The sequence below is a fragment of the Rhinoraja longicauda genome, chromosome 2 (genome assembly GCF_053455715.1).
Source record: "Rhinoraja longicauda isolate Sanriku21f chromosome 2, sRhiLon1.1, whole genome shotgun sequence".
In the NCBI taxonomy this organism is placed as follows: domain Eukaryota; kingdom Metazoa; phylum Chordata; class Chondrichthyes; order Rajiformes; family Arhynchobatidae; genus Rhinoraja; species Rhinoraja longicauda.
Window position 1 is genome coordinate 29704856 of NC_135954.1, and position 19165 is coordinate 29724020.

At 38.7% G+C, this 19165-nt stretch overlaps 1 protein-coding gene across 2 annotated transcripts in view; it reads right to left on the reverse strand.

The window, feature by feature from the left end:
- The window catches only part of spag6 (sperm associated antigen 6), an 86618-nt gene that overhangs the window by 12204 nt on the left and 55249 nt on the right, over window positions 1-19165 (reverse strand). For both annotated transcript variants that reach the window (XM_078427691.1, XM_078427683.1), the window contains exons 5-7: window positions 6099-6304; window positions 5286-5459; window positions 2512-2664 (exon numbers count right to left, since the gene is read on the reverse strand). In XM_078427691.1, the coding sequence (XP_078283817.1) occupies window positions 2512-2664; window positions 5286-5459; window positions 6099-6304 (533 nt within the window). The remainder of the gene's footprint in view (window positions 1-2511; window positions 2665-5285; window positions 5460-6098; window positions 6305-19165) is intronic.

A 19165-nucleotide genomic window follows, 5' to 3' on the forward strand; every position in this document is an offset into this window, starting at 1 on the left:
TCTCGACCCGAAACGTCGCCCATTCCTTCTCTCCAGAGATGCTGCCTGACCCACTGAGTTACTCCAGCATTTTGCATCTACCTTTGATTTAAATCAGCATCTGCAGTTCTTTCCTACACATACAAAGAGCATCTCACTAGTTTTTAACCTTTGTTTAATACATCTTGACCTTTTTATTTTGGTAGCCCGATGGACTAAAAATGCCACAGTGATCAAAATAACAACTAAAGGGGAAACATTAAATTCTTTTGTCTTGGCTTTAAATTAGACCATTATTAAATCAAAATTAATTAGAATTGTCTAATCTTTATTGCAAAATCAATGATATCTCATATCTGCTGGTGTGAATGTTAACTTATATGAAATCCATTTGTTCAGATTCAAGTTTAAAGAGTCAAAACATTTTAACACGTAACTGCAGTGCTAAGTTTTCATTTATATTTCTAATTTAAAAATCACAACTAACTTTCACATTTATATCAGTCAAAAAGCATAATTCGTCAATGATCCAAAAATTCAATGGATTCGTTATTCAACTGTGGTTATTTTGGAGGCAGCAGTAAAACCCAGTTGATAATAACAACATTCAGCTTTCAACAATGCAATATTTTAAGATACTTTAATGTGTACTGTTGCAAAACATATTTGTGGAATTCAGATATTAATGCATTATTTTGATATGACCTGTCCACAGATAACTCGCAGAAGGCCAAGCAAGGTTTAATAAGATTTTACTTATCTACAAAACACAATCTCAAAAAAATATCTGCTTGCCATGCATGATCACCACAGTAAAACACCAATAATATAAATTGTCAAATATATTTATTATAAGATGTAATAACCTTCATGTTTGAATTTGTTTTGTTAGTACTAAGCTCAAGGAAGCTCTACGATTAACAGGGCATTGTTTTTTGATAAAGTGAAAAAAATATTTATTTTATCATGGTAAATATATGAACATATTTCAAATTTATATTAGCAATCTTTTGAAGGATTCCATTTTTGATCTATCTAAAATTCTATCAGTATATTAGGTGTTTTAACAAATAAAAGTTTATAGGTAAATCACATTTATATTATTGTTTGGGGACTGCTGTGGCACCATGAATTTTCAGGTTGGCTTTTCATTCGCCAGCCTTTTCTAAATCCAATTCTCAGACTGATGGGCTAAATGTTTCTTCAATCTGACAGCTGTAAGGATCCTAAGGAAATCACATTTTTTAGTGGATGCTGATCTGCATTACAATAACAACAAGTCTTTACTGGGAGAGGCCTTAAGAACGCCTGGTATAGTACATAGAAAGGACTCACACTGATGCAAAAGGGAGTGTTCTCCTGAGGCGTAAGATTAAAATACACTAAAGGAGAAGTGTAAAAGGAATTGTACCTTTCTGAAACTGGAACCCAGTTTGTAAGTATCATAATTATGATTTTAATGTTAGCATTACCACGTTTATAACGGAAAAGTTAATTTTAGCACTGCAATAACATTGGTTTGTGCTTTAAAAGTAGAAAAATGTGATGTCAAACATAAAACACCAAAAGTAGAAAATTAAAAGAATGTGTAAGGTATTTTTATAGATGGATCAATTAAAATACCGTCTCAATAGTAATAGATTTGTTTGCACACATATTTTTGTTCACTTTAGTTTGGCTATTAAAAGAAGACACAAATATAAACGGCAAGGATAGAAAAAGGGAAAATAACCAAAATAAAATTATTCTCTAAATTTCTTTGAACATGCTGCACATTGATTTTTAAAATTTAATTTAGAAATACAGCCTGGGTCTGCGCCGACCAGAGATCCCCGCACATTAACACTATCCTACACACACTGGGGACAATTTACACAAGCCAATCAACCTACAAACCTGTACGTCTTTGGAGTGTGGGAGGAAACCAAAGATCTCGGAGAAACCCCACACAGGTCACGGGGAGAGAACATACAAGCTCTGTACAGACAAGCACCCGAAGTCAGGATCGAACCCGGGTCTCCGGCGCTGCATTCTATGTAAGGCAGCAACTCTACCGCTGCACCACCCAACGATCTGATAATGGGAACCGCATTTGTCATCGTATGATCATGAGGTATTAATTCTAGCCGTGTGGGGGTGGGGATGGGGGGAGCAGGGTGGGTATTGGGGTAAGAGGGTAATTGAGTATCACGCCACTGCACAGCAGAAGCCCTGTAGATAACCATATCAGATTTTATTAACAGTACAAATTACTGTAATTAAAGTATTTAAATTAAAAGTCATAATTAAGATTTACTTTGACACTTACTACATTAAAATAAAAGTAACAAACTCATTCTTACTGAAACAGAAAGAAGTGAAATAATGAGCAACAGAAAATTTACATCAGCAATCTCAATCCTTCTGGGAGTAATAACCAACAAATCAATACACCACTGCTCTCTAGTATGCTTTGCAGCTAGATTAATTTGTAGTCCTTTTTCTAGGGTCTCATTGTAATGCTAATATACAGATAATGAACCACGCTCTAACCTTGGAGACAATCACTGCCATTGCCAGGTTCTCTGAGTGAGCAGCCACATAGCCAAGCATCATAATACCAGGCAGCCTGACATTACTTTTAGAATCACCGATATAATCAATGACAGCAGCCACACCTCCTGTATTAACAATAAGCTGAGACAGCTAGAGGAGGAAAGAAAAAAATAACAAGGTGGTTAGTCGGATTCTATCGAATAAGACAACCCAATAACAACTTAAACAAAAGCAAATGCTTCCCCCATAAACTGATGCACATGCACATTATACTGCCCTGTTTCTGTTAAACCATTTAAATTATTTAAAAGTGAACACCACTGCATTTCTGTTTATGAAGTGAGACTTGTTGTTTCCTATTCCCTTCCTTTTTGATAGCTGAACAGATGAAATGTTACGAACAACTAAACAAATTAACTACCAAACATAGATTGGTTACATTAAAATAAGGAGGATATGTAGTTATATTTCTCTAATCTGAAAAATATATTAACATTATTCTACAATTGAAGCAACTACATACTTTTTGCTTTAAATATCTCAGATTATGTTTACTCTAATTATTTGAATGTGAAAATATCCAAGATCATTTGAGGAATTATTAACATTTAAAGAAACTACTACAAAATTAAGCAGTCAATTTCCTTTCAGTAAATAATAGGCAACAGTTAAAATCAGTTGCTTATCAAATGCCTTCTACTTTCTCACAATCCTAGCAATGCTTTCACATTATCTATAATAATCCATTTAATTGAAAAAAAAATTGAGAGAGCTCACTGTACCTCGAGAAGGCTGTTCAGAAAAAAATAACAGGGACAAAAATTGAGATTTAAAGTGAATCACTCAAGAACTAAGGAGGTTATTTGTAGCCCTAGAGGGTGATTTTTATTTTGATTAATTGCATGTTTTCTGGAAATTGATCAATCCTTTAAATGCTGTTTCAAAAAAAAAAAAAGATTTGCTATTCTATACATCTTCTGTGATCTAACTGTACATATTTAAATACAAAATATTTAAATGTAGTCATGTGAAATAATAAACAATCAAATAGTGATCAACATCACTGAGTCTTCTGTTAAGCTCTCATAACTAAGGCAAAAACCCATTTACAATCATAATGATTTATTTTTTTCCCGAACTCTTCCCTAAAGAAATTCCTTGTATTTCATTAATTAAACTTTAACTGCAACCAAATCCAGGAAATGAGATCAAATGTCTGGCGTAATTCAGATATATTACGATTACTCAAAATTGAGCAAAAACACTATTTAATACAACAAAATTAATTCAGTTCATTTTCCATATATAATGTAAAATATTGCATACACATCCTGACCATGTATCATAAAATGATGCAAGTAATCAGCTCATTTTATATAATCATAAAGGTTCTGTTAGTATTCTTGTTTATTGATAACCTTGTGAAAAATTGTTATTCTATTAAAAATGGTGAAAATAAACTCTTGATTTGTAACACAGGCAGATTCATGTCATAGAACCATGTAAGCAACTGCAGTTTACTGGAATGGTCCAAAGCTATCCAGTTTTGGGAAAGTAATATGGACTTATTTATGGTTGCCCTAGTTTTTAAATGTGCATTGTTGAATGGAGGTTTTAGAGTGCAGATTATAAATGATAATTTATGGGGATGAGAATTGCTTATTAGCATGCCTAATCAAAATTCTAATGAAAAATCACTGTTCAAAAAAGTATTGAAAATGTCAGTCGCATCTCAGTTGGTAACATTTGCATCCGAGTACGAGGTTTCATGTTCAATTCCCAGTCCAGAGAATTAAACATAACAATCCAGCCTAACATTCCAGTGGAAAACTGACGGTTGTACTATTAGAGATGCAGTCTTTCCGTGGATTAAAAACACACAAAGTGCTGAAGTAACTCAGCAGGTCAGGTAGCATCTCTGGAGAACATCATGTCCAGAGATGCCACTGAGTTACTCCAGCAATTTGTGTCTTTTTTATGTAAACCAGCATCTGCAGTTTTGTGTTCGTTCATTCAGTCTGTCTATGGGACCGTTTAAAGTTATTCCCCAAATCCTGGGCAATAATAATGTCCCATTCAACATTACCAAAACAAATTATTATTATTATATTGATATTGGTGGGAAGTTGCTGGACAATTTGATTGGTGTGTTTCATATATTGCAACCATGATTACATTTCATTAGTACTTCACTTGCTGTACAGCAGTTTAGGACACCTAAAAGAAAGAAGAAAGGGGCCATGTAAAAGACACTTTCTTTTCTACAGGTAGTAAAAGAATGAGAGAACCACATGACACGTTTTCAGTTGCTTCCAGCCTCTGCATTTTCACATCCTGTCAATTTCATATCCAGTAGTTTCACTTCACCTAATATCAAGGATCCGACTTATGTATCTGAACTGCATGATTCTCTTTCCCAGCCTCCTTAGTATCAGATTCCCACTTCTAGTTGCCCCTGGATTCTTTGCTCAGTTTCCTGTATTTTAGATTTAGCTCCCCAGATCTGCTTTTCCACTTAGCAAAGTAGATATCTGTGCCCCTTACACAATCCCATAGGAATTGAACGAGTAAAGTAAATTAGGAATAAAGCTGAAAGAATGGTTTGCACTGTGGTCCTAAAGCAGAATTTCATGGCTAAAGTATTATCAACAGGTTTATTATATATTTTAATATTTTTAGTGGAAACAAAAATATCATTACTGTCTGACTGTCCAACAAACACAACAAACTTTCAGATGTGTCACTGCACACCTAAAAGGAAATACTTTTACCTCAGGAGTATGCTTGGCAATTTCCCGAATTAATGTGGCAACATTTTTTTTCACATATTCATCTGGGTCTTTTAGGCATGTTAGAACGGAAGGAAAAATTTCGGCTTCCACGACCATTTCTGCCAAATCTACAGAATGCTTTGAAATTTGACCGAGAGCAGAAAATACCTGACGCTGTAGAACACAGAAAAAGAACACAACTTCAAATTGGTGAATAGAGTTGTTACAATGAAGCAATTAAATTTACATTGTTAACCAAGAGGTTACTTCAACCCAGTGCTTTTCTTTTGTGACGATACCTCTAAAAAGTTAAAAATTAGATTTTCACATTTTTAACGTGTCAACTTCATACTTTTTAGTTATTTTTTAAAATTAAAACAGAAGTTGATTGGTCACAAAATCAAAACAGAACTTGGGGGGTAAATCGAAGGGAAAAAAGTTGATAAATGTAGCTAATTTTTTATTGATATGCATACCGGCAAAAAAAAGCACTGCTTCAACCCAAGTTTTTTTTTAAATGGTATGAGCCTCGCATTGATAAACTGTAAACATAAGATGAACTGAGAAACAACATTGTTAAAATATTTATTACATCTTGAACCAACAGGTAAGCAATCATGACTGATAAATCAAAGTTGAACTCTATGTACACGAGAAAACTATTTTAAAACTATTTTATTTCAGTAACAAAAGAATACATTATTTTAACAATTAACATTTAATTCAATTAAAATTCCATACATGCAATGCATTCGATTGATGTATTTGCTTTCACTGCAGCAATGGTATAACATTTAGAATACACACACTCACCTTCAGCTTTGCATCAGGGTTCAGAATCATCTGAGCTAGATGAGCAATAGACCCTGCATCCACCACAGTTTGAGCCAGCTCTGGGGATTGTTTTGCGATATCACTGAGAGCAGAAGCTGCAATCCTTTTTAGTGGCACCTCTGGTTCTTGGATACAAAGAACCAGAAGAGGAACAGCTCCTGCGTCCACTACTGCCTGCGACAGTTCTGTAGGTCCAAGAAAAATAATTAAGTGTGCATGGATAGATGACCCTTGAGCCAGCTATTTTTCACACTGACAGATACAGCATGAATAAAAAGGGGCACATCCCCATCCCCACAGCATCTGCATTTCAAATGAGCCTGCCTGGCTTCATAGAGCATGTGGACTGATCCATAGCTAAAAGGACACAGGTCAAAGGATAGGCCCCATTTACATGTGGCATGTTTTAGGCAGATTGGGTTGAAATGGTTTGTTATTCTGTTATAAAAGAGACAAACAGACCTCAGTTGTTTAAATTATGACCTTACTGAATTTTCAAAGGCACATGTTTTACACATGGAATAAAGCAAACAGAAGTGGTAAAATTAACTGCATTGCAATTTTGTAACATGTATTTACGCAAAACATCTTCCAGAATTTGTCTTATTTTCTCCAGTCTGATAAAGACAAAAAAATACTGGAAAAGTTCCTCGACATATTTCTGCAACTTTTTTTTGACATATTTGAATTTTCTTTCTTGTGGTTCAGTCACACTCACCAAAATCAAGGAACTGCAATCGTGTATTATTGCTTTTGTCCTCCTGCTACTTTGATTGTCCTTTCCTTGTTATTAAAAATGTATTATTTTAAGAACATTTAAATTATGAAAAGGAACCACAAATGTCCAGCGGTTAGATTTTCCTTCTTTATTTTTTGTGTTTTCTGGATCATGTGAAAATGACAAAGATTCTGCTTGTGATATTGGAAGTTGGTACCAAAAACCAGAGTCAAACCAAACTTTAAAAAAAGGGATTTAACTCCTGTATAAAGATTAAAAGAGTAACAAAATTGTTTCAGCGATCACAGAACACAGTTTTATACTTTCAGTGACCATTTATTTACCTGCTCTGGAATCATACTTCACCTCTCTTCAGAGTTAACATAATGAGCCACATGTAAAAAACTTCAGAATAAAAACATAGAAAATAGGTGCAGGAGGAGGCCATTTGGCCCTTCGAGCCAGCACCGCCATTCATTGTGATCATGGCTGATCATCCACAATCAGTAACCTGTGCCTGCCTTCTCCCATATCCCTTGATTCCACTAGCCCCTAGAGATCCATTTAACTCTCTTTTAAATTCATCCAGTAAATTGGCCTCCACTGCCTTCTGTGGCAGAGAATTCCAAAAATTCACAACTCTCTGGGTGAAAACATTTCTTCTCACCTCAGTTTTAAATTCCTCAGATTATTCTTAGACTGTGCCCCCTGGTTCCGGACTCCCCCAACATTGGGAACATTTTTCCTGCATCTAGTTTGTCCAGTCCTTTTATAATTTTATTTGTCTCTATGAGATCCGCTCTCATCCTTCTAAACTCCAGTGAATACAAGCCCAGTCTTTCCAATCTTTCCTCATATGACAGTCCCGCCATCCCAGGGATTAACCTTGTGAACCTACGCTGCACTGGACACTGCAACAGCAAGGACGTCCTTCCTCAAATTAGGAGATCAAAACTGCACACCATACTCCAGATGTGGTCTCACCAGGGCCCTATACAACTGCAGGAACTCCTTGCTCCTAAACTCAAATCCTCTCGTTATGAAGGCCAACATGCCATTAGCTTTCTTCACTGCCTGCTGTACCTGCACGCTTACTTTCAGTGACTGGTGTACAAGGACACCCAGGTCTTGTTGCACTTCCACTTTACCTAATCTGACACCATTGAGATAATAATCTGCCTCCTTGTTTTTGCCGCCAAAGTGGATAACCTCACATTTATCTACGTTACAATGCATCTGCCATGCATCTGCCCACTCACTCAACCTGTCCAAGTCACCCTGCAACCTTCTAACATCCTATTCACAGTTCACACTGCCATCCAGCTTTGTGTCATCTGCAAACGTGCTAGTGTTACTTCTAATTCCATCATCCAAATCATTAATATATATTGTAAATAGTTGCGGCTCCAGCACCTGTTCCGTTATCACTCAGTGTTGTATGACATTTATTAAATGCTTCAGGAGTTTTACAGGTTATAAATCACAATTACATAACCAACGTGAAGACATATTGTGCAAAATAAATTCTACCCAAGATTTTGGAAACACAAAGGAGACCAAACTGGAGAGCTGCCGAGAAAGGTCATGGGGATTGCAATAAGTGATTAACCTATGCCGATGCTTCTGATGCAGGCAACATGCCAATTTTATGCTGCCGGCAGCCTCCAGTTATCACGTGATGCATGTCTTAACTTGGGGGATAATATCATAAAGCTTTTAAAGCTAACCTGCACAACTAAAGTTAACCTGTACTTCTTGATAGTGAGCTGTATAAAGGTTACAGTAGGTGCCAGCAGGCGCACTGGAACTGATTGACCCAGGAGAAATTCAAGAATACCACAGAATGAGGAGAGAACGCACTCCTCCAAATTGTGTGCAAAAGGTGGAGAGACAGGTTCAAAGAATTGTTACGATACAGAAGGGTGCCACGTCGCCCATGGGGAAACCAGTAGAACCATCTTGTCAGTCCCATTTGTCCACCCTTTCCCAAAGCCTTGCAAATTATTTTCTCTTATACCTGATGAATTTCCCTCTGAAAGTCCTGATCAATTCTATTTCCATCATATTCACATGAAGCAATTTCCAGAACTTCTATTTGGTTCTATTATTTTATGCCCAAAATGGAAAATCTGTGCCAATGGTTTTTGAAATATCTGCTGACGGGAACAGTTTTCCGATTTCCCCAATCTAACCTGTTATGATTTGGTACATCATTGCCAAATCTTCCCTCAAAATTTATTTCCTTCAAGGGGCATAAGCCCAACTTTTTTCCTTTACTCTTACATCCAAAATATGTCAACACTGGAATTACTTTGGAATATGCAGGAGACCCAAGAATAATTGACATGACACCACTAATGTTAAATTCCGAAGACTGTAACTCCCACCCCAAGTCTGACAATGAAGTACTGTTCCGCGAGTCCATGTAGAATTTTGTTGGAACAATCTAGGAAGTTAAAGACAAAGAGGTTGGGGAGGTGGGGAGGACAGAAGTGGAGAGCGGAGGGGGAGGTAGAGAACTAAAGCGACCAGCAACTCGGAGCTCAAGGTGACTTCTGTGGATTGAGTGGAGATACTCTGCAAAGTAATTACCCAATCTGAATTTGGTTTCTACAGTAAATCAGAGATCACATCACAGCACTGAATGCAGGATTCTCAATTGAAAGTAGAAAAAAAAATCACTGCGACACCTGGAAGGAACAAAGTAAAAGGACAGATACTCCTTCATGCTATTGTATGAAAAGATTTTGTGGAAAGAGGAGCGGGTTTCAGCGGAGATGTAAGACTAAAGTACAGTGTCACCGAGGAAATGGTGAAAGGGAAGGGGAAGATATGCCTGTTGATCATGTCAGACGTATCTGAAATCTTGGAGGATGATCCGTTGAATATGGAGACTGTGGGGATGGAAGCAAGGTGGGAGAAAAGGGGGGAGAACAGAGGTTTATGGAATGGATCAAATGCAGTTGAGAGCTGCAACTATGGTACAGAAGACACCTCGATTAAGTAAAATGAAAAACAGATTTGAAGAGTAGATGTGGAATCATCAGAAAAGATTGCAAAATTGTGGGGATGGAAAGGACAGGAAGTAATGTTGTTAAATGTTGTTAAAGGTGGAGGTAATGTTGCAGGGGCAACAGTGCTTTTGGTGCACACAGGTTGCAAGCAATCCCCTGAAATGCAAATAAAGTTGAGAAATGCAAGAGTTGGAGATGGATCAGTCTTTGTTTTGGTAGTTAAGGAAAGATGATGCTGACAAAAAACTAATTTGAGTTCACAAGACATTAGCTGCCCTGCACAAAGCCATGTGGACTATCCCCAAAAAGCCCATGGTTTTTTTTCCCATGCAATTAAATCCTATCCCTAAGAATTCTCACTAATAGGTTCCCAAACACTGACATGAGGTTCAGTGGCCTATAATTTCCTGGAAAATAGTTCCTGGAAATTATTCCTAATTCCCTTCTTAAACAAAGAAATAACATTGGCTACTCTCCAACCCTCTGGAACCATGCCTGTTACTTGAGAGGATACAAAGATCTAGGACAAGGCCCTAGCAATATCCTCTTTTGCCTCTCTCAATGAACTGGGATCGATCCCATCAGGCCCTGGGAACTTATCCACCTTAATGTCCTTCAATAAATCCAACACCTCCTCCTCCTTGATCTCAACATGTCCTAGAATATTAGCATACTTGTCACTGATCTCTCTATCCTCCATGTTCCTTTTCTTGGTGAATACCAATTCAAAGTAGTTGTTTGGTACCTCATCTGCTTCCCCTGGCTCCAGGCATAAATTCCCACCTTTGTTCTTCAGTGGTCCTACCCTCTTCCTACTACTTTATTTTTAATGCATGTACAAAATGATTTTGGATTTTCTTTAATCCTATTTTTGATCACTTTGCTGGTAGTACCTGATGTTGGTAATTAACGGGATACGCAACTGTGCTGGCTTTTGTGAACCGAGCCTTACTTAATGATTTTCATATTACTGGGCAGATGTCTGTGTTGGAACTAACTACTGGGTTTGAGGCATGACTAGATTTGGAATGTAGGTTTCAGTATTACAACCAAAAGCCTGTCTTGTTCCATTGCCTTTACACTTATGCAGTGTTTTTTTGTTGTAATTTTGTAACATTTGTGAATTACAAATAGGCTAAAGTTTGGTTTCTGATGTTGGGGGTTCGGTGGGTGTACATTGGTTGATCTCAATAAGATATTTCATCTACCTGGGACATTTGACTCCAAAAGCATTGGTTGAGTACGCTTCATACATTCACGTGGCAGTATTATTTTCTTTGTATGAATATTATTGATGTGTGCATGAATTATCTACAAAAGTCACGACCAATGTTATCAGCATATAGGCCTTGCCGTTCAGTGTCCTTGCTTTAATTCTATATTTTGTGCAGCTCAAATATAGTCAGTATGGTGGATTGCCACAGAATTAAACTATCATGAATGTCCTTTGCATCTGTGTGCTGTGCTGCCTGTAACCATATCAGTGGGTACTGGGGGACCTATTGATTACAGGCCATCTTAGGGTTGTCAGTTATATGTCAGGTTTTTGGTACCATCTTCCAATGGTAACCTTTATAAAGTTTTGTCTTTTGTCTGTCTGCAGTCTTCTGCTTAGGAGGAACAACGTGTAGATGGGTCTCTTAAATCATTTCCTTTCCCCAACTGCAGAGGGGATGAGCAATATGTTGCAAATTTCTCCAGGCCTGAAAATCTCCGATGCAAGAAAGTTAAATACCACAGTCACATTGATAGCCACTGACAATGAAGTCTGTACTCTCTGGTTGCAGTTGCAAAAATACCAAGTGGCAAATCCTAACTGGATGGCAGATATTTCAGTGTTCCTTACATAAGTTCTGAAAGGAAAAATTTCCTCAAAGCATGCTGAATGATGATAGCCTGCTGAGAATTTCCATCTACTCCTCCTCCTTGTCCTAGCTCCTGTGTATAGAATGTTTCTATCCAGCCAGCTTCAGAGTTGTCAGCAGGCATTTTGTTATAAGCTGACAAGAAAATGCTAATTTCACTGAGGAAACAACCTCTGACCTTGTCTGGCAGATAGGATCACCCTCCCCCATCCTCTTCAAACCCAACTGTCCAGCCTCTCCCCTGTTACCATGGCAAAAACTCTGACCTATCACTTTTGGACCAATATATCACATGATCATAACAAGTATTTTTTTAAATCCTCCATTTAGCTGTGATTCAATGCCTTCAGATGGGTTTGATTCTTAAAATGTCCCATAATCCTATGAAGCAAGAGGGAAACATTGGTATAATGGTACATATATACAGCTGGAGAGGAAATAAAAATAATCTAATAAAACATTCTCTTTGAAAGCTTGCCTGAAATGTCATTCCAGTTGCCAAAACCAACCATCCCTGTGAATGGATTACAGAATCACAATTTAGTCCCAAATGCCAAACTGAACGTGAAAAAGATGTTTTAATGAATCTTTTCCAGGGTGCTGGAAGATATTGACAGGGCATTTCTATATATCACTAAGCATTTTGATGCCACTGAGAAGTGTGAACTGATAAGAGTCTGAGGGAAGAATCAGAAGGACCTCACACCCAGAAGGTCCTCAGCAAATTAGTTACAACAATCTGCCAACTTTGTTTGCCTAGTTCCTGCTATTAACCCAACAATTAACTGATTTCCTGTATCCTGGTGATTTTTGTATTCACTTTTTGAACTGCTAGTCCTTAATAAAACAACTATGTTGCTTTACTGAGAGGACATTTTGTGCTGTCAGCCAGTCCTGAATCTGTGTGGTTGACTCAGAATTACTGTGAGCTCCGTATGCTTTCTGTTCTCCCTCATAACTCCTTGTGCCCTCATTCCTTGATTTATTTTTTTGACTAATGTGAAGGTGTACCTCACCTTTCCCTTGATATAAGTGAGATGCATAAATCAAGTATTATAGAAATTGAGTTATGCCAAGCATATGTCCCATTGCATTGTGCCAAAACAGTTTTCTTATTATAGACATGGGAATCAGGCTTTGTTACTTATGGTAAAAGATCCCAAATAGCAAAATATGATTGTGAAACACTGGTGACAATTCTGAACTCATTGCTAATCGGTTGGAATTATTTATTCTATCACATTACCACAGTTGCCTGCTAATGGATCTATAATTAGTGTTGTTTTGAGGTTACCCAGAAGCCCAGAGTTATAGAAATTGGAGAATGATAAATGAGTCCCCAGAATGCCAAATCTGATGATGGTAAATACTAAACAAGAGCTCTTTGCAATGGATTGGTTGAATTGGGCCTCAGGGAGCAATGTTTTTTTTAGACAACGATTAAATAAAGATTGTAGACAGGTGGATTTGAGATTTGGATGAACCAGGGCATAACTGAAAGTTTGAATAAGCTTGAGGGACTGAAGGCCTACTCCTGTTCCTCTGTTGCAGAAGTAGAAATAGGCAATATTTGTTATGAAATGTCTTAACTTCAGTTCAGGGTTGAATAATATGCCAAGATTGTAAAGTGTCTGATATAGCTTGTGGCAATGATCTCAGAGAGTAATCGATCGTGGAAAGGATCCGTGCCAGGAATCAAGGGGCCTCTAAGAGTGGATGCATATCAACCAATACTGTCGCTTCAAGGGAATGGTTGAATTTAGAAAATCTGAATAGTGAGTCAAAACTAAATACATAAATGAGCATATCAATATGTATGGCACGTGACTGCCCCCTGGAAGTATTTCAGATTATCAAGCTGTGCATCACTATTCTAGCCAATTGTCCTGCTTTGCATGCGCTCTGCTGTTTCTCCCACACTGCTAAATGCCATAACTGACAGAAACTGATTTATGCAGATGCTTTAAATGAGGGAAATACACACTAATCCTTGCATGCTTTTGCAATTTAAAGAACTCTAGAAATCAGCAAATTGCAGCAACAGCAAAGATCAATCGGTCAGCAAATGATCTAAAAGTTGGTTGATTTTTGTTCTTTAATGAACCTGCTTAGTCGTCCTGCTGCTGAACATGTCAAAATCTTGCAGAACGTGGAGCTCCAAAATGTTAGAGTTGGCATCAAATCAGCTTTGAATACCGACTGCAGTCATGATTTGTGTGTGCATTTCCAGAAGGCAATAGTACAAATATGCCAATTCCCTCTCTGATTATGGCATTTAGTGCCAGTTGCCACATTGATGCCAATTTGGTCCTGACTTAGCAGCCATAGAGCCAAATAATATGCACGAGGTCGAACCTCCTCTCTCTGAGCCCAAACAATTTGTTCCATTCACCAGGCAAGGAATACAACATATACAGATTTTCTGATGATGTTTGGCAAAGGCTCTTATGAATGATAAGTTAGCAACACTGAGTTCCATGAATAAAAGTGTTAGCAGCAAAATAGATAAGACATTGTATTATGGAAAGAAGGAGAGCTGTGATAAATGGTAACCTTTCCAGTACGGATGAAAGTAGGAAAGTAGATTGTGGTGTTCCTCAAAGCTCAGTGCTAAGACCACTGTTTTGTTTTAAATCTATATGCATCTATGTACTAAAACTCTCGTTCGTTTGTTTGTTTGATCCTGAACTACAGCCAAAACGGTACACTATAGCGCGACAATTTTAAATCCAACTTATTCACCGTCGACAATTTGGTGCTAATGGAAGAAGTTTCATTGAAATCAGTGTTATATTTTTTAAGTTATTCACATTTTAAAGTTTAAATCTATCTCCTAGGGAGGGACGGGGGAGGGAGGGAGGAGGGGAGGATAAGGGGGGTTGAGGGGAATGGAATGGGAGGAGGGGAAGGGGGAAGAGGGAGGGAGGGGGAGGGGAGGACGGAGGGGGTGCGAGGTGGAGGAAGGGGGTTGGGGAGGAAGGGGGAGGGGGAGGGAGGGGGAGGAAGGAGAGGGGGAGGAGGGGGGAGAAGGGAGAAGGGAGAAGGGAGGAGGGAGGAGGGAGGAGGGAGGAGGGAGGAGGGAGGAGGGAGGAGGGAGGAGGGAGGAGGGAGGAGGGAGGAGGGAGGAGGGAGGAGGGAGGAGGGAGGAGGGAGGAGGGAGGAGGGAGGAGGGAGGAGGGAGGAGGGAGGAGGGAGGAGGGAGGAGGGAGGAGGGAGGAGGGAGGAGGGGGGGAGGGGAGGGTGCTGCACCAATGCAGGAGAGGTTTGGGCCCAACGGGTTCACTTGGTCTAGTAACTTTTAAATATGGTAGACACAAAATGCTGGAGTAACTCAGCGGGTCAGGCAGCATCTCTGGAGAGAAGGAATGGGTGACATTTCGGGTTGAGTCTCTTCTTCAGACTGATGTCAGGGGATGGGGCGGGACAAAGATAGGATGTAGAAGGAGACAGTAAGACTGGTGGGGGAACTGGGATGGGGAGGGGATAGAGAGCAAAAGCAGGGACTATCTGAAGATAGAGAAGTCAATGTTGATACCGTTGGGGTGTAAACTACCCAAGCGAAATATGAGGTGCTGTTCCTCTAATTTGCCCTGGGCCTTACTCTGGCAATGGAGGAGGCCCAGGACAGAAAGGTCAGATTGGAAATGGGAGGCGCAGTTAAAGTGCTGAGCCAGGTTGGTTAAGACAGACTGAGCGGAGGTGTTCAGCGAAACGATCGCTGAGCCTGCGCTTAGTCTTGCCGATGTAGAGAAGTTGACACCTGGAACAGCGGATACAATAGATGGGGTTGGAGGAGGTGCAGGAGTTTACACAAAATCTGATGATATGGTAAACAATGAGGACGATTGTACAAGATTAGAAGAGGACATTGATTGGCACAGAAAACAGATAAGTGACAGATAAATTTAATTCATTGAGATGTGAAGTGATACATATTGGCAGAAAGAACAATGGAGACATAACATAAACTAAATGACAATGTTTTAAAGGGCTTACAGGAACAGAGAGTAAGAATCCCATTTGGAAGTGGAAGAAAATGCTGAGATAGAACTAACAAAAGTTAAGGAATTCTCAAGTTAACAAATTGAAACACAAATGCAAAAGCGGAAAGATTACGTTGAACCCATGTAAAGAATAGTTAGGCCACGACTGGAATACTTCTTCCAATTTAAGTTCTGGATGAAGATTTCAGACAGGGGCAGATCTCTTTCCAATGATGGGGGATTTTTATTAGAAAGTTACAATAGTAAACCTGGGATTGCTGTCCTTGGAGTAAAGAAGATTGATGGGAGATATAAAAGATCAAGAGTTTAGTTAGGTTAGGTAAGTAAGCAATGAGAGAGAAGCTATTCCAATTAGAGGATGTTCCCAAGACCATAGAAGACACATTTTAAATGCTGTTTAATATCTTCATTTTATTCAGTAAGGTATTAGTTAATGTTACTTTGTTCAGAACCAGGAAGAACTCCATTCCTTTGAGTAGCCGTAAGCAACTTACTTTCCTTTTTTGGCAAGCTAAATACAAATCAACCCACTAGCTGATCAGTAACAATCATGTGTTTGTTTTTCAATTTTCAAATGCTCATTGCTTATTTAGTTTTATTGGCACTTGATATTTTATGACTTTTTGTTCTTTTCTCTTTGATATCATAACCAATTTGTGGTATTTATTGTACAGCTAAATAAAAATTTGCTTTCACAATAGGCAACACAGTAGCACAGCAGTAGAGTTGCTACCTTAACGCTCCAGAAACATTTCAGAAGGTTCAGGAACAATGGATGATTAGAGATGTTATAATTTTAGTCAAAATAAAAAAATATGCGTATGCGATGTTTAGGATGCTGAAATAAGACAGGCCTCTTGCGGAATATAAAGGAAGCAGGAAAGAAAATGAGAATCACGAGGGCTAAACGGAGCCATGTCCTTGGTGAGTGTGATTGAGGAAAATCCCAAGGCATTTTATATGTGCATTAAACACAAGAGGGTAGCTAGGGAAGGGGGAGGAACATTCAACGATAAAGGAAGGAATTTATGCCGGGACCTAAGAAAGTGCTTTTAGTTCAGTTTAAAGATGCAGCGTGAAAACAGGCTCTTCGGCCCACCAAGTCTGTGCCGACCAGCGATCCCCGTACACTAGTTCTATCCTTCACACCAAGGACAATTTACTGGCCAATTAACTTGCAAACCTGTACATTTTTGGAATGTGGGAGGAAACCGAAGCACCGGAGAAAACCTATGCATTCACAGGGAAAACACACAAACTGCTTACAGACAGCACACATAGTCAGTATTGAACTCGGTCTCTGGCACTGTAAGGCAGCAACTCTACTGCTGCGCCACTGTGCCACCCGTGTCAAATGAGTGAAGTACCAAATGACCTATTACCCGATTGCCACATTCCTGGAATAGTGCTATATCCCCGGCTTCCACCCCCTCACCCAAAATGGTTTCAATATGACTTGAACAAATTCAGTGAATGTTCCTTTGGGGAATAATTCTAAAGATTTAACATCAGAAGAAGTTTCTTCTCAACTTTGTCCTGAATGGCCAAATCCTCATTTTTAGATAAGGGTCCTTGGTTCTAGACATCAAGGGCAAAGGAAATATTAAGACAAAAGAAATTGTAGATGCTGGGATCTAGAATCAAAACAGATTGCTGGAAGATCTCAGCAGGTCTGTGGCAGAGTCTTGATCCAAAACAGTGTGGTGGCACAGTGGAAGAGTTGCTGCCTTACAGGGCCAGAAACCCAGGTTCGATCCTGATTACGGGTGTTGTCTGCACGGAGTTTGTACGTTCTCCCTGTGACCTGCGTGGTTTTTCGCCAGGTACTCCGGTTTCCTCCTAGAGTCCAAAGATATACAGATTTGCAAGCTAATTGGCTTGGTATAATTGTAAATTATCACTAGTGTGTGTAGGATAGTGTTACTGTGCGGGGGTCGCTGTTCGGCACGGACTCAGTGGGCTGAAGGGCCTGTTTCCGTGCTGTAACTTTAAACTAAACTAAAATGAAAATTGCAATGTTCAATATTATTCTGAAATATTAACATATTGAAAGATTTCAAAATTCATCACATTTCTTTTAAAGGACTAAACACAACCACAATTCCAAATGATCGGTTCTTATACTTGTACCATAGGCCAATTGAAAACAGACTTTATTTTAATCACCTCTCTGTAATTTTTTAACAACCTCAGCAAGCCCCCTTCAGGGAAGTTATTTTAACAGTGAACAGGTTTATATTAATGACATACACAATTTGAATGTACCAAAATGAATCAGCTAAATGTGGACTAATCTAGTTATATTTCAGGAGATATAATGTTCACTTTGCTCTTAAGAATTTAGTTATTAATTCTTGGTGCACAGAGTATTGCATCCGTTAATCTACCTCCATTTTATTTTCAAAGATCTTCTTTTAATTTTTCTCTAATTTTCCCAAGTAATAAAATGTATTTGCTCATTAATGTCAGAATCAGGTTTCTTGGAGAAAATGCAGGAATTAAATTGGATAGTACTGGAAAACTGGCTCGAGCGTTGCAATGCCCGATTAACTCACATCTGTTTGACCTCATGTAGTACAATTTCATTAACATTATTCCAGCAACTAGCCAGCACCAATCATGCTGTTTATCACTTTGGTGCATAACTACAGGGATCAATTTCATAAGTTGTAGGAATCAGTTAAACCCAGCTTATGCTGAAAAAAAAATAAGGGGAACTTATTAAAAAGGGAGCACATTTTGGCTGAACATGGTGGTGGAAATCATTCCAGGAAGTCTTTGCAGGCTTCTTGAAACAAAGGCACAATATCAGCAAGAGAAAGCTTTGGAGGCACTGGCATTCACGGTGCAGAATAGAAAAGTTATCTACCTATAGGAAGAAGTGGAGTGGTGGGAGGGACAATCGGAGATCATAATGATAGTTATACAGCACAGAAATATGCCCTTCGGCCCAACTCATCCACACCAATCAAATGCCTAACCCAGCTGGTTTCATTTGTCTACACCTTGTCCATATCCCACCAAACTTTTCCTATCCATGTACCCATTCAAATGTCTTCTTAATGTCATAATTTTACCACTTCCTCTGACAATATGATTCATATAAACACAACTTTATTGTAGTAAAAAGTTGCCTCGTCCATTTAAAATCCTTCCTTCTCACCTAGGCCCCCGAGTTTTAGATTCCAATATCATCAAGGACTCGAACCACCCTGGCCATGCTCTCAGTTCACCATCGGGAAGAAAGTACAGGAGCCTGAAAACTGATGGAATAGGTTCAAGAGCAGCTTCTTCCCAGCAATAATCAGGCCCTTGAACATTATACAACTCTGACCTCAGCAACTATGATCTTCAGTGGACTGTATCTTTGGTTATATTGTGGATTTCAGGTTATTTTGCATTATCATGGTTACCTAGTAATACAGTTACTAATTTATTGTATTTT